General features: G+C 60.6%; 1 protein-coding gene across 2 annotated transcripts in view; it reads left to right on the top strand.

Moving 5' to 3' along the window:
• PGAP2 (post-GPI attachment to proteins 2) overlaps positions 1 to 12474 on the top strand; it is a 35818-nt gene extending 23344 nt beyond the window's left edge. For both annotated transcript variants that reach the window (XM_074980520.1, XM_074980511.1), the window contains exons 5-6: positions 7770 to 7878; positions 8540 to 12474. In XM_074980520.1, the coding sequence (XP_074836621.1) occupies positions 7770 to 7878; positions 8540 to 8670 (240 nt within the window). In that variant the 3' untranslated portion in view covers positions 8671 to 12474. The remainder of the gene's footprint in view (positions 1 to 7769; positions 7879 to 8539) is intronic.
• The last annotated feature ends 2045 nt before the right edge of the window (positions 12475 to 14519 follow it).

Raw genomic sequence — 14519 nt, 5'->3', positions numbered from 1 at the left:
AAAAGCTTCGCACTCCTCACGGCGTGTGTCGCAAGCCTCTTTGAGCAAGGGCAGGAAGGCACTGGGGAGCTGCTTGGCAAAGGGGAAGTAGACAGACTCCAGCCACCAGAGCTCATTTTGCAGTTCTGAGGCAGCCAGTCACCAGCAGCCTTACCAGGAGAGCTCCCCAGCCAGGTGGAAAGGCGAGAGCAGGCCAGGAATGGGGCAGGGCAGGGAGAACCAGGGAGACAGAGACCGAATAAAGCAGAGATCAGGGCAGCGGGGTCAGGGGAACAGCCCATCGCGGAGCCATCCATTCCCCCGCTGCCTGCGAGTCCGTCCCCACACCTGCATTTGCCCACGTTCCTCCTGGGCTGTCCTCTGCCGCCCCCCTGCCCAGGCTGGCTGTCCCTCCAGGTGCGATGGAGCAACACAGTCAGGCGCGCTAGTTTCGTTTTGTGTTTCTCTGCCCATGCGGAGGCATTTTCCTTCCTCCCCGGCAGCTGCCTCGCCACTCTCTGCAGTTTCTTAGCAGCTTCTGGCGAATTATCAGCAGAATCCAGCTCCAGGGGCCAAGGTCAGTTGCAGCCTGGGAAGATGGCTCTGCTCTTCATTGTTCCGGGTGCAGCAGCCACCCCACCCAGCCCCTGAAGCCAGTAGCTCACAGATTGCCTTAACCCCTCACCCCAAGCCTCCCAGCCACAGCTGTCACAAGGAGGCAGCTCAGTGTGTCAACTAGGCACCAAACCGAAGTACAAGAGCTTTTCACACAGTTGGTGTGTTTTAACCCTGGTGTCCTGGCCGAAGTGCAGCAATATCAGGCTACCTAGACCTCTGCTTGCGCTGTCAATCAGAGGTCTCCTTCACTTGCTCTTCTGCAGCATTGCTGTGCAACTGGTCGCCAGCTGCCACACACTGCCCCAGAGGTGGCTGCGTTTCAGAGGTTCTGAAAAGCTCTTTTGGAGTTTGCAAAGGGCCTCGATGAAAGCTGCTCTGTACACAGAGAACTGTGAGCAGGGAAACGTCCAGGTGATGCGTTATTTATTGTCTTTAAAATGCATTGCTCGAGGGCCCTGAGTTCAGCAGAAAGGGGTGTGATAGGCTTAGTCTTCCTGGGGCATTTGGATAGTGCATGGGACGCAGGCGTCAGCAAAGAGCAGGTCGCCCTGTTCACACCGAGGCTGCCTGTCGGAGCTGTGAGCCTGTGTCAGAACCATAGAGGGGGTCCCCCAAACTCAGCAGTGGCGCTCACACTTTACACCTTCAGCTAGCGTGCAGCCAGTGCAGCCTGCAGCGTGGCTGCTGGTCACGGAGACGAGCCAGCTATAAATATCCCCCCAGAAATTCTCAGCCCAGGCACTGCATTTGTCCCCACGGTCACCACATGGGAACCGGAAAGGGGTGTAGACACAGGCTGAGTTGGAAATGGAGTTGAACTGCGTAGCTTTCAGACAGGTGCCCCTGGCGCCCGGCTGTTCCCACTTGCGGGCCGTTTCCAGGCAGAGATCCAGAGCTAGGAGCTCCGAAAAGGGCCCTGGAAGAGTTTGGCAGTTCTGCAGGGTTAAAAGCCTTGAATTTCAGCTCCCTCAGCCAAAGGTAGAAGAAGTACCCTGAACGTTACTTGAGTAAAAGTACAGCTGCTCTCAGTTCTGGATACTTGAGTGCAATCAAGATGCGAGGTGTGTGTTTTTACTCAAGTAGTTTTCCAGGGGGCACCAGCAACTTGTACTTAAGTACCCCCCCCCACCCTCCCACACACACACACACACACACCAGCAACTGTACTTTTAGCCACGTGAGTTTGGGGCACTTTTTCCACCCCTGCCCTCAGCCCCACCCCTGTCCATGTGGGCAGCGGCAGCTGGCGCTGGGAGGGACCTTGCTCCCCCTCTAGGGGAGGACAAAGCAAACCAGGCTGCCCCTCGGCAGGAGGGCTTCCGTCTCACAGCGGGACGTGCTCTGGTTGTCTGCTTCCTGCTAAGCTGGGGGATCCCCCCAGGTTATACGCGAGTTCGCTGAGGCCTGAGATCCCCTGGGCTGTTGCGTTCCTCATGCCCCAGCTCGGTGGGGGAGAGCTGAGGAGCTCTGGGATGGCTCAGAGTGAGACGGGAGTGGGCCAGACCGGGGCACACCAGCTCTGGAGGTTTGAAGGCCCAAAGGCTTGCAGCGACCCCACCAGCCGTGCGATGGGGCTGAGAGCACAGCCTGGGCATGGCAGAGCCGAGCGACACGGGGCGGTTTCCCTGCGGCCCATCCAGCCCGCTGTGGAGAGGCAGGTCGCCCAGGGGCTTTGTGCTCGCTGGATCGGAGCCAGCCTGCCGGAGGGCTGTGGCTTTCGGGGCGCGGGAGGAAGCTGTCAGCTCTCTTGCTGCCGTCTGACTGCGGAGCGCATGGGAAACGCGCCTCAGCTCAAGGCGCGCAGACAGCTGGACTAAATATACTTGGCTGTGGTTTCCTGGGCCCGGCGCACATTCGGGCCCTGCTCCCACTGCATGAGGGGCAGCTCTTGGGACGTGGAGGGGACTGACGGGGGCGAGTGGCCAGCATCCCCCTGCCCCCTGGCCAGGGGGAAAAGGAGGAAGCTGAATTGACTGACTGAGCAGGATCGACTTCCTCTTCACAGGGGAGGCAGAAGCCAGCTGAGCTCTGGGCTCCGGTCGTACGGGCGGCTCTGGGGCGCGAGGGGAACGTGGGTCTCTCTCTCCCAGGCAGCCAGTCCCTGGCCACTCCTCAGGCTCAGCTCCCAGCATGCTCTCCGCTTGCCCAGATGAGAGCATCAGCGCAGTCCTCATGGCCTGGCCCAGGCAGCCAGCGGGGAGTGGAGCAGGGAGAGTGTGAGCCCAGAGCCAAGCCCCCGGCTCGGACGATAACAGCCCGGCATCCTGGGCCTGAGCGCCTCCTGCCCGGTGGTTGCACAGCTCAGTCTCACACGGCTCGTCAGCGGGCGCTCTGGCCTGCAGCGAGCAAGGGCACCGAAGGTCGGGCAGACGGGAAGTGGAGAGCCAGGCTGGCACCTCACCCGCACTGACAGAGGTGTCCGGGCGACGCCTGGGAAGCTGGCGCCAGCGGTACGGTTTCCTATGCGGGGCTGAGACCCCCCAGGCCGGGACAGACCGAGCCTGTGTGCGAAGCACGCCAAGCCTGGCTGCCTCAGGTCAGCGAGTGCTCGGGATGTGAGGCCTAGGACCCTGCTTGGGGGCGGCTCAGAGCCCAAGTCCTGCTCTGGCTCAGCTCCAAGCCCTTGAGCCACCGACCTGTCTCCGCGGGGCCCTGCAGTGTGGTGTGGACACGTTAGTGCAGCTCTGGGACCCAGCAAACAGTCCCATGCAGCAGTGTGGACACAGACCTGGCTCCCTGTAGAGTGGGGATGTTCGCATGGCTCCGGGACTGGGTTTACAGGGTGGTGCAAAGGCTCCAAGTTCACGTTGCCAGGTCCCACCGACCAGGTTTACAATGCAGTGTAGACGACTCCCAGGGAGGCGAGAGCAGAGCCAGGCTTTGAACCGGGATCTCCTGAGTTCCAGGCCTGCGTCTTAACTAAAAGACCCTTCATCCTTCTTCCCGGATTGCCTCACAGCCTGGGGTTACGCCCAGCTGCGCCACACTGGGCCTGCCCCAGGGATCTCAGATCCCACGCTCTGCCCCACCCCATGTCCCGCTGCAGGGGCAGGCGTGGCCCCTGGCTGCTGGTTTTGTAGCACTTACTGCCCAGCCCCACCCAGTGTCCCAGAGATGAGCAGATTGGCACAAAGGTGCTACCGGGGCACAGTGACTTGCTAGTGCCAGGGCCAGTTGGACCAGCCAGGGCTGCTCAGCAGCACGAGGCCCGGTGCCGGCTGTCGGTGAGGGGTGGTACCAGCTGGCTCAGCTCCAGCGCAGAGGGCTGGAGTCTGAACACAATTTGTGCCAGAGAGTATTAAAATGCTGTCAGATCTCTCCACAGTGCAGGGCACTGAATGCAGCTGCCTCTGGGGTGGGCGGTGACAGTCCTACCCAGCCAGTGTAGGACAGGAGCTTGCAGGGCAAATTTGAATGACCTCAGGTGCTCAGGAGTCCAGTTGTACACTTCTTCTGGGAAGATGGCACCTCTGGCCCGGGTACTTTTCCGGGGGCTGCTTTACTTGGCGAGACCTGGAATCATTGGCATCACTTCTGGCTGCACACCAGCCCTTCCAGATGATCATAGAATCCCAGGGCTGGAAGGGACCTCAGGAGGTCATCTAGTCCAGCCCCCTGCTTCAAGCAGGATCAACCCCCACTAAGTCATCCCAGCCGGGACCGTGTCAAGCCGGGACTTAAAAACCTCTAGGGATGGAGAATCCACCACCTCTCTAGGCAACACATTCCAGTGCTTCACCACCCGCCTGGGGAAGTCGTTTTTCCTGATATCCAACCTACTCCTCTCCCTCTGTAACTTCAGCCCATTGCTCCTTGTTCTGCCATCTGACACCCCTGAGAACAGTTTCTCACCCTCCTCTTTAGAGCCCCCCTTCAGGAAGTTGAAGGCTGCTATTAAATCACCTCTCAGTCTTCTCTTCTGTGAACTAAACAAGCCCGAATCCCTCAGCCTCTCCTCACAGGTCTTGTGCTCCAGCCCCTTAATCATTTTTGTTGCCCTTCGCTGAACCTGCTCCAGCAAATCCACATCCTTTTTATACTGGGGGGCCCAAAACTGGACACAACGTTCCAGATGTGGCCTCACCAGTGCCGAATCGAGGGGAACAGCCACTTCTCTAGGTCTGCTCACAGTGCTCCTCCTAATGCACCCTAGTATGCTGTTAGCCTTCTTGGCTACAAGGACACACTGTTCACTCATATCCAGCCTTTCATCCACCATAACCCCTAGGTCCCTTTCCATCGTACTGCTGCTGAGCCCGTCAGTCCCCAGCCCATAACAATGCTTGGGATTCTTCCCTACCACGTGCAGGACTCTACCCTCCTCCCAGTTCCAGCCAGACTTAACCTGGCCTAGCAGCAGCACAAGCGAAGTCGCCCAACGATGGAAACTCCACACTGGCTGAAGAAACTTCTCAGCTGGTGCGACCAAGAGTTACAGGCGTCCCTGGTCTTCGGGGCAGGGCAGGTGGCTTACAGCAAAGGCTCTGGCCTTTCAGCCGTAGCTTTGTTGTGCCCTGTGAAGCAGACGCCTCCGCGGAGGATCTGGAGGCACCTGAAAGAGCAGCACGTGCCTCGGAGCGAGCTGGGTTGGGCGAGGGGCGTGGAGTGGCTGCAGGGCTTGAGATGGAAGAGCTGAAGCCGCTGCTCAGTCAACGAGCGCGGCTGAGCCAGTTGCATGCTGCTCGCCTACAGAAGAGTCACATTTCCGCTGCCAGAGGGGCCGTATGAAAACAAGGTGGTTTGTGACCTGCTTTTTCCTGTGTGAACTTTTACATAACACATCGCTGCCTGAGTTGCTCGTGGGATTTCACACATGGCCTTGGCAGCCCAGCCCCAACCCCTCTTCTGTGACAGGTGATTTCCAAGGAAATACCGGCTGCTGGGGAGATGTCCTGCGACAGAGGGGCCACCCCGCATTTCTGCACCTGTCTTGCTTGGAGGGAGCCCTGTTCAGTCATGCAAGGGCCACGCTTGTGTTTGACCTAGTCTCTTTCAGGTGACTCTTGTGTCGAATTAAATCAGGACAGTGCCTTGCAGGGGCAGGTGGGCGCTGCAGGAATTAGTTACCTCCTCATCTCCCCTAGAGTGAGGGGGACCCGGTGGCCAGCAAAGGCCATTGGGCAGCTGGGGGCATGGAGAGAGAAGGTGACAGGCCAATGGTCGTTCAGGAAACCAGTGGCAGAGCAGGGTTTTGAGCCCTGGTCCCCTGCCAGTGCAGCAACCACAAGCCCATCCTTCCTCTGGGGGTTTTCCTCCCCGGCGTCACCTGTTTGTGCGCTGAGGGCGGCGGGCAGTACCTACACGGTTGCACTTTCGGTGGGGTCATGGAAACTCTGAGGCTGTGATTTGAATGTTCCTACTTCTCAGCTGGCCCCATGACTTGGACTTTTTGCTGGGCCGGGAAGCTGAGAAAGGAGGAAAATCCCCTCCCACGGAAGCAGGAGTCAGGTGCACCTGGGAGGGTGCCCCTTCGGACGAGCCTGGCGCAGGCTTCCTGGCAGGCAGTGCCCCCAGGGCTGCTGAGTCTCTCTCACTGCTCCCTGTGACGACAGGCCTCTGGGCCCAGCCTGACTCGGTCCCACACCCCTCCTGGGCCTTTGTCCATCGGCCAGGCTGAGCCGGGGATGCCGCACGGCTGAAGTCACAACTCTGGTCTCCTTTGCCCAGTGTCGTGGGTTTGTGGCCCCTGGTGGGGCAGTGTGAGGTGGGGGGAGAAAGTGGCTGGGTGGGGAGCTCAGTGGGGAAGAGGACAGGAAATGGGGAGGTCTGACTGCCCTAGGAAAGGCAGCATCCCCCCATCCCCGCCTGACCTGGAAGTTCCCTGGGGACAGGTATTTGGGGCTGCCGCTGACGGAGGCGGGAGGGACCTTGGGGCTGCTCCAGCTGGGCTGTGTCCGTGTCTCCGTGGCTGCGCCTTTCGGTGCCCGGCCAGCCAGGGAATGTGGCCAGTTACTGGGGTCTGCAGCGAGGCTGGAGGGTCCTGGGACGAAGGTGCCTGGGAAGGGGACGAAGACCCTGCGTGGAGCCCCTGCGGCCGTCCCCCCAGCCCTGCCTCGGGGGCTCTCCTGTGCTCTGGAGGGGGCAGGAGGAGCCCGGTGCACTGCTGTGCTCGTGAAATGCCACCCGCCGGTTCTGCACCTGCCCCAGCTCTGCTTCCTAGTGTGGTTTCCTCCTCCCCCACCCGGTGGCAGGCGAGGGGGCACGGCCCTGGGGCGGGGGGGGAGCACCAGCCACCTGCTTTCTTCCAGCAAACCCAGGGCGCTTTGGCAGGCGTCCAGAGCGCAGAGGGAGCCGGGCCTGCGGAGGGGAAGGATCCGGCTGCTGGTGGCACGCGTGGGAGGAGGGGAGGGCACGTACCAGCCATGGGCTGCCGGAGCAGGAAGGCCGCGGCCACCTGCTGCTGCCCTGGCACCAGCAGTGGGGCTCGAAGTCTTGCCCTGATAGCCTGAGCCAAGGGAGAACCTGTTCCAGCTGTTGGCAGCATAAGGCCTCTCCCGCAGAGACCACCGAGCTGCAGAGAGAGACGCCCACGCCCATGCGACGGGGCGTTAAGTGACTTCCCCAAGGCTCCGCCGCGAGGCAGTGTCAGAGCTGGGGTTAGCCCTTAGGAACGCCCTGCTCATTGCTACAGCCCCTCCCCCTCCCCATAGCAGCCACCGCCGGGGAAGCGGCGCCCCAGGAGCCAGCTACCGGCCGGGCAGCGAAGGAGAAACGGCGCCTGGCCCGTTTTCCAGCCGTGTCGGTTGTCCAGCTGAGGGTGGCACAATGAGGGTGGCTTTGGGTCTGACCTTGCCCAGAGGGCTGGGGCCCGTTGCAGGAACCTGCCCAGCAGGGGCAGAGACAGAGCAGGGACGGCTCTGCGTGTGGCTTGCTGTGCCCTAGAGGCGGCTCTGTTCTGATGCATGCCAGCATCCCCGTCACCCGCGGGCTCTGCCAAGAGCCGGGGGGCGGGCGGGGTGTGTGACCTGCACAGGGAGGACCACATCTGGGGGTAAGGACTGGCCTGTGCCGGCTCAGACGGGGGCAGAGAGGACCAGACGCCTCGGTGGTCTCTGTGTGCTGGAGCTGAGGGCCCAGGGTTGCTGTGGGAAGAGGGGGGCGAGAGCCAGGAAGGGGGGCACTCTGCTAAGCCAGCTTTCGGGGCTCACCCCGGGTCTCTCGGTCTCCTTCAGGAGCGCAAGTCCTACAAGTGGAAGCAGCTGCTCTTCCTCTTTAACCTGGTCACCTTCTCCTTGGCTGTGTGCATCTACTTCCACCACAACTGGTACTGCGAGGCCGGAGGTAATGCCCGCGGGGCCCCATCGCAACCTCTCAGCCTTCTGCCGAGCCAGGGAGCAGGCGCTGGGGGCAGTGAGCTTCCCTGCCCCTGCCTGCAGGCCCCTTCTGAATAGGGTCCGTCCCCAGCTCCCGCCCCGCCCTGGGCTCACGGGGAAGGCTGCCAGCGTTTAGGGTTCTGTAGTGGGGGTGCTGGCCTGAGAGATTATGGAGAGCGATCCGCCTTTCCCTGAACGACCAGCGGATAGTGACAGCTTCCTGTCCCGCCCCGCTGGGCCGGGGTGGAACAGGTCCTCTGGAAACCAGAGCTCCTTGACCCGAACTTCAGAGCTGTGCGCTTGATTATCGCTCTCAGGCAGACATGGGCCAATGTTCCCGCTCATCTTTTCCACCTGGATGCGGAATAATTTTTTGTGTGCACTGAGGCATGCGTGAGGTGCACCACCACAGGTGCACCTCTCCCCTGGCTGCAGGCGCATTGCAGATTGGCTGGCAGCTCTTCGGAGAGGCTGCGCAGTGCACAGCTTACAGGGATCTCACTCCCCTTCACTGTTCTGCCCTGTCTCCCAGTCACCCTGGGGTGGGCTTCACCCTAGGCCTGGGACGGTCTCCTGGTTCTTGTGCACTCCCCTCCTTTAACCGCTCTGTTTCCTCCCTTCTCTCCCAGCTTACACCATCTTCGCTTTCCTGGAGTACCTGGTCGTCCTTTCCAACATGGCTTTCCACATGACCGCCTGGTGGGACTTCAGCAACAAGGAGCTGGTGGTCAGCTCCCAGCCAGAAGACAAACGTTTCTAGGGTGGCCTCATGCCAGGCAAGCCTGTGATACCGACGCCTCCGAGTTCTGCAGCTGGGGCGAGGCTGGGGCCAGATGAGCTCTCGGCTCCGGTAGCAAGGCTGGCAAGGAGGGCTCTGAAGTTCCTCCAGAAGAGCCCAAAAGCATCCTGCGCTGAGCCGTCACCAGGGCCTCCCTGTGCTACCAGGCCCCTGCCGGGTTGCGACAACTGGGAGGATCCCCAGCAGGGTGGGGAGTGTAAGGGAATGGGCTGGTTTTGCATTAATAACACAGCCGCCTCTCCGTGGAGCTGGCGGTCCTGCCCGGTAGCAGGACAGGAGCAGCGGGGGGAGCAGAGGGGGCAGGACTCCAGGGAGTTGGCGCAGTAAGATGGCACTGTGGCTGGGTGCTAAGGGCCCTTGTTCTACAAAGGCGACCAGTGCAGGGATAGGGTCTGTTTTACCTCCCAGCCAGGCAAGCCTCAGGCAGCACTTCTCCTGCCCGGGGCCCCAGGCTCTCCGCAGGAGCTGCCCCCAGGGCCAGTCAGGTTGCAGCGGCGATTCCTTGCCGCGGCCCTGAGATCGGAGCAGGAATTCCCCTCTGAGCTCTGACCCCCCAGCTGCTTGTGGGGAATGAGCTGGAAGGAAAGGGTGCGACTATGGGCCATAACCCCCTCCAAGGCGCTCAGAGCTCCCCCGGACAGCAGAGGCCATGCCGCGCCAGCCCCTTCCAGTTCCCGCAGCCACCGGGCCTGGGCCCAGTTCTACACCATCTCGGACTGGCTCTTTCTCCGTGTGTTTGCTCTCCCTGGCTGTCCGGCCGACTGGCTTTGTTCTGCCTGCACAATCCATGGGCCAAGGGTGGCGATGTCGCATGGAGCCCCGATAGAGGGGCCATGGCTCCGGTCCCTGTCGCCTTAGTGTTTCCCTGGTTACAGATGATTGAGGATTCCTGGGGGAATGAGCCAATCGGGGGGGAGGCCAGGTGAGCTCAGGGATGACTTGGACAATAGGCAGAAGGCCTGTGTTGGGGTGGTAGGAGATGGAGCTAGGAGGTCCCTAGAGGAGAGCTCTTTCCTGCCTGGGCCCTGCTGAATGGGGTCGTAGGGCTTGGGCCTGATGTGCTGCCCTCTCCAAGTGCTGGTGGAGGGGATGTGATTAAATCATGCAGTGTGGGTGCTAAATGAAGAGAGTCTGTGCAGCCTCTGGGCTGGCCAAGGGTAGAGGGAACCCATCGCAAGCAACTAGCGGTCTGAGGGACTCCTTCATTGCACCCACCTGCTGACCTGGGCCCTGTGCAGGGCTCTCAGACTGAACACCCAAAAATTAAGCCACCTCCCCAAATCGCTAGTTCCTCTGGGAAATCTTAGCCCCCAGGAACTGCTGCAGTGAGCAAGGGCTAGAGGCAGGGTCTGGATGCCACCCCAGTCTGTGCCACTGCGATATGGGGCTTCAGCTCAGGCACTTCCAGCTGCCCAGGCACGACTGCAGAGGGGGAAGCCCGGGGTGGGGAGCGACAGCCAGCCCCGCCAGCTGCCTGTCTCTTGGGCCTTGCCTCCCTGCCACTCTGCCCGCTCTCTCCGTCCTGTTGTCGTCTCGTTGCGCACAGCTGCATCCCAGCCACAGCTGGGTCGCTGGCTGCTTGGAAGAGGCACCGTCATCAGAGGCTGCGTGGGCTGGGGTCTCCCTGCTCCACTGGGTAGCTGCCCTGGCTTGTGGCGCACACAGCACTGAACCAGTGGGGAAGCTGGGAGGGGAGCACCGGAGCGTCCTGGATTTCGTGGAGGAGGGTTGGAAGGACAACGCAGCACCCAGAGGCCACCCGGGGAGGCAAGCCCATGCCTATGAGACAAGGGGAGCTGCGCAGAGCTGCGGGTTGGCCATCCCCATCAGAGTGGTTCCAGGGCAGGGGCCAGTCCCCAATGGTCCCTTGTTAAGGCGAGAGCCCCATAGACCAGATGCTTCTGCTCCCCGAGCTGGGGGCCAAGCGAAGCCAGGCCAGGCCTGCTCCCGCAAGGCCCTGAGCTGTGGGACAACCCCCCCCCACCCCGAGGAAACTCTGACTGTGCCTCGTCTGCAGGCTGTGGGCGAGGGCATGTTGTGGGGGTGGTTTTGGGATAGGGAGACCTGTGCTGAGGCGCCCCAAAGAGCGATGTCCAGGCCCAGCCAACCTGGCCAGGCCCAGGCAGCTGTGCTCTACGATACAGGGATACAGCTGCACTCACGGCTGCAGTCTGAGCACCTAACGGCCCCCGTGTCCCCCAGCCTGGCCCTGTGCACCGGCCATTCCCCTGCACTGGCGCAGAGGCCAGCAGGCCACGTCACTGGTCGGCTCCTCGGGACAGCCTGCTGCTGTCTGCACCATAGGGCTGCGCAGGTTGGATGCAGCCCTCATCAGCTTTGGATACGGAGCCTCAGCTGGCCAGGCCATCCTGCAGCAGCAAAGCAGAAAGCCAGTAGCCTAGAGAACTCACACCAATGGCCTTCATGGCAGGAATGGGCTGGGAAGGGCTGGAGGGTGCAAGGGGGGATAGCCTGGGACGGGCACGGGCATACCAGCGAGCAGGCTGTGCAGGGGATGGCGTGGGCTCACAGGCTAGCTTCAGGCCTCATGAGACTTACGGGCCAGGCAGGGAGCCTGCCCATGTGGCAGAAGGGGAGAGGAATCCCAGTGCTGGGGGCCTGGCAAGGGACCCGGTGGCTGCCAAGTAACATAACAGCATGGCCACGTGGGGTGAAGGGTGAGCCCGGCAGGTATGTTCACAAAGGGGACAGGAGCTGCCCTAAGCGGGGGCTCACGATGGAGGTGGATCTCTATGGCTGGCTGGCCAGAGCTAACTAGATTGTGCATCCGGTACCACGTTGCTGATCAGCGCCCCAAGGCCCGTTGGCCAAAGCCAGAACAACGCTCACGGCTGTGGAGTCATCCACCGTCTTGGAGATCAGGGCAGGGCCACAGCAGCTGGTAGCTCTCCTTAGAAACGCTCCCCTTGCTGGGTCATTCTCCTGGGGCGTTGGCCTGGAGTGCGTGTGTGTGTGTGTGTGTTTGGGGCAGGGGCAGTATGGCAAACAGGCCACGTGGCAGGTTGCAGGGCTTCGGATGTCAGGGAGAAACCCACGTGATGTGTCAAACCTCACAGAGGCCATTGTGGGCCCTTCCCCGCAGAACGTGTGGGATGGTCCAGGAGCCAGCTGGGAAGGTCAGGAGACGGGGGAGGATTTGGAGGTGCTGGGTGCCTTCAGCTGGCACTTTTTTCTGCCGTTAGCAGTGGTGGCTGCCGCTCTGGTCCATCAGCCATCGCTGGTCTGTGCGGAAAGGCCACGTTAGCCTCTCGCAGGTCTGAGGGGCAGCTGTACCTCTGCCCTTTCAGAGCCCTGCTTGGGAGATCAACTGCAACCTCCCTGGTGGCTCCCAAATCACTCATGAGAGAGAAGTCAGGAACACATGCCACCACCACCACCCCCAGCAAGGTGTCTCTGAGCAGCACACACCTGGACAGCCTGGCCGTGCCCAGGAGTGAACCTGTCTCAGGCTGCCAAAGCGAGGCTGGATGGGATGACTATTTGCTCTGTTCTTCAGCTTTAATCCTTCCAATCTCTCCCCGCTTTTCCTGGGCGTTTTAACGCGGCTGGTGCCGCCCTTTCCCACCAGCCGCTGCTGCTTGCAATAGAATCTGCTGTGTGCGTCCGCCGCGGCTCAGGGTGCTCATCCGGCACGTGACTGGGATTAGAATCCCAAGCCCCTGCTGGTACCTGGGCCTCTGGCCCATTGGAGCTGCCGGAGGTGTGATTTCATTGTGTGGAGGGTGAAATAAAATGCTATTTTTGTCAGTTTATTGCAGTGGTCTTATTGCTCCCCCTCCGCCAGTCCTGCATGAGCCCGTCCTTTGGGTTGCGCGCGGACGTTTCGCCGGTGGATCTGCTATCCCCACAGGCGTTACCACCCTGAATACGTCAGGCTGCTAAATGTACCAGTGAGGCAAATATTATCGGGTCAAATGCTCCCTGTTGTAAGGTCAGTGATGCAGCTGGGTTACACCAAGAATCAGTCCGGCCTGGGACCAGAAGAATCAGAGCCCTGGCTGCTACCGGTGACAGGCCCGACAAATTAGCCAGATCCCCGTTTGGCATTTGAGGAAATGGGCCCAGCCAGTTTCAGTGGTTTGCCCGAGAGCTGCGAAAGGGCAGGGGCAGAGGCAGGCGCCCTGGTTGTCACTACTAGCCCTCACTGCCCTCGGGCAAGATTTTCCAGGATTTGCCCAGGTTCCACATGATAAAACTGGACAGTATGGCGGGGGGGGGGGGCAGTGTGATGTCATCAGCCTGGGACATCTCGGGGGGCTGATTCACTGACCACGTTCCACTCCCCGGGCTGGAGGCTGGCAGAGGCGGCTCAGCCCAAACTGGCTGAGGGTGTCTCCTGTCACCATGACCATTGCCCGGCCATGCTAGGGAGCCAGAGCTCCTCACTGCTGTTGGGCCAGCAAGACTGGCGCTTTAAATGCCACCAGAGCAGCACTCCACATGGCTCCGAGGCTAGGTGAAGGGCTGGGGCAATGCTGCAGTCTGGACGGCACTGTCTCCAACCTGCCCCTTTTCCCTGCAGCCCCACCCCTTCTGGCAGCATGGAGCCAGGCCCCAGGGCACATCTTGCCCAGGGGCCCTCAGAAGCTGTCAGTCCCCCTTGCATGGGTCCCTCTTGGCACTGATGTAATCAGGACTAGGTGCTTCCTGCAGAAGGTCCATCACATCTGCCTCAGTCCCAGCTCTGAGCCTCTCGCTGCCTCCAAGGAAAAGCCTCCTGCCAGGTGCAGGGCCATCTGTGCGCTGGGGTGAGCTGTGAGCAGTGTGACTTGCGTACGGCCCACATGGATTCAGTGTCCCAAGCACCTTCCATCGCTTCTAGCGCACAGGCCAAGAAGATCTTCACACCTGACCCTTGGAGAGCTGGCCCCGTTGAGGTGTCTCCAGTCAGATGCTCAGAACCATGAGTCATTCTCGGCAATCCTGGTTAAAATCTAGGCCTTGGAGACCTTACGCACAATCCCCCTCGCTGGCTCAGGATGAGAGGGACGGGAAATGACACTTGGACAGACCCAAAACTTGTTCACCGCTTTGTCTCGGTTTTGATGGACTTTTCAACTTGGAAAAAAGTTCAGATTTTGAACTTAGAATCATAGACTCCTGGGGCTGGGAGGGACCTCAGGAGATCATCAAGTCCAGCCCCCTGCCCAGAGCAGGATCTACCCCAACTAAGTCACCCCAGCCAGGGCTTTGGCAAGCCGGGACTTAAAGACTAGGGGTGGAGATTCCACCCCCTCTCTAGGTAACGCATTCCAGTGCTTCACCACCCTCCTCATGAAACCAACCTAGATGTCGTCCTCTGTAACTTGAGACCATTGCGCCGCATTCTGCCACCCATCACCGCCGAGACCAGCCTCTCTCCATCTTCTTCAGAACACCGCCCCCCACTTTCAGGAATTTGAAGGCTGCTAGCAAATCAGTAGGCGTCCTTCAGTCTGCATAGACTATGGATCGCGCCCTTTATAGTTTCAATTGAGGACTTCATTTACAGCGTCTACTGTGAGTATGAAGACCCACACGAGAGTGACAGTCCTTGCTGCATCTCTTGCAGATGTGGTGGGTGTCTGGCAAGTCCTTAGTGTGCTTTCTGTGCTCTCGCTTCTCCTCTGCTAGCTGTGTGATCCTCATCTCGCCCTTCTGAAGGCCCTTGTGTAACCCCTGCCTCCATCTGCTGCGGTCGTCTGCTAGTTCTTCCCAGTTGTCCAGCTCGATGTCTACCTCTCTGAGGTCTCTTTTGCAGACATCTTTGTAGCGCAACTGAGGGCATCCAGGAGGTCTTTTGCCAGAGG

This window comes from Carettochelys insculpta, chromosome 1 (assembly GCF_033958435.1).
Source record: "Carettochelys insculpta isolate YL-2023 chromosome 1, ASM3395843v1, whole genome shotgun sequence".
Taxonomy (NCBI): domain Eukaryota; kingdom Metazoa; phylum Chordata; order Testudines; family Carettochelyidae; genus Carettochelys; species Carettochelys insculpta.
Note: the sequence above shows the minus strand (reverse complement) of the source record. Positions and strands in the feature narration are given on the sequence as shown.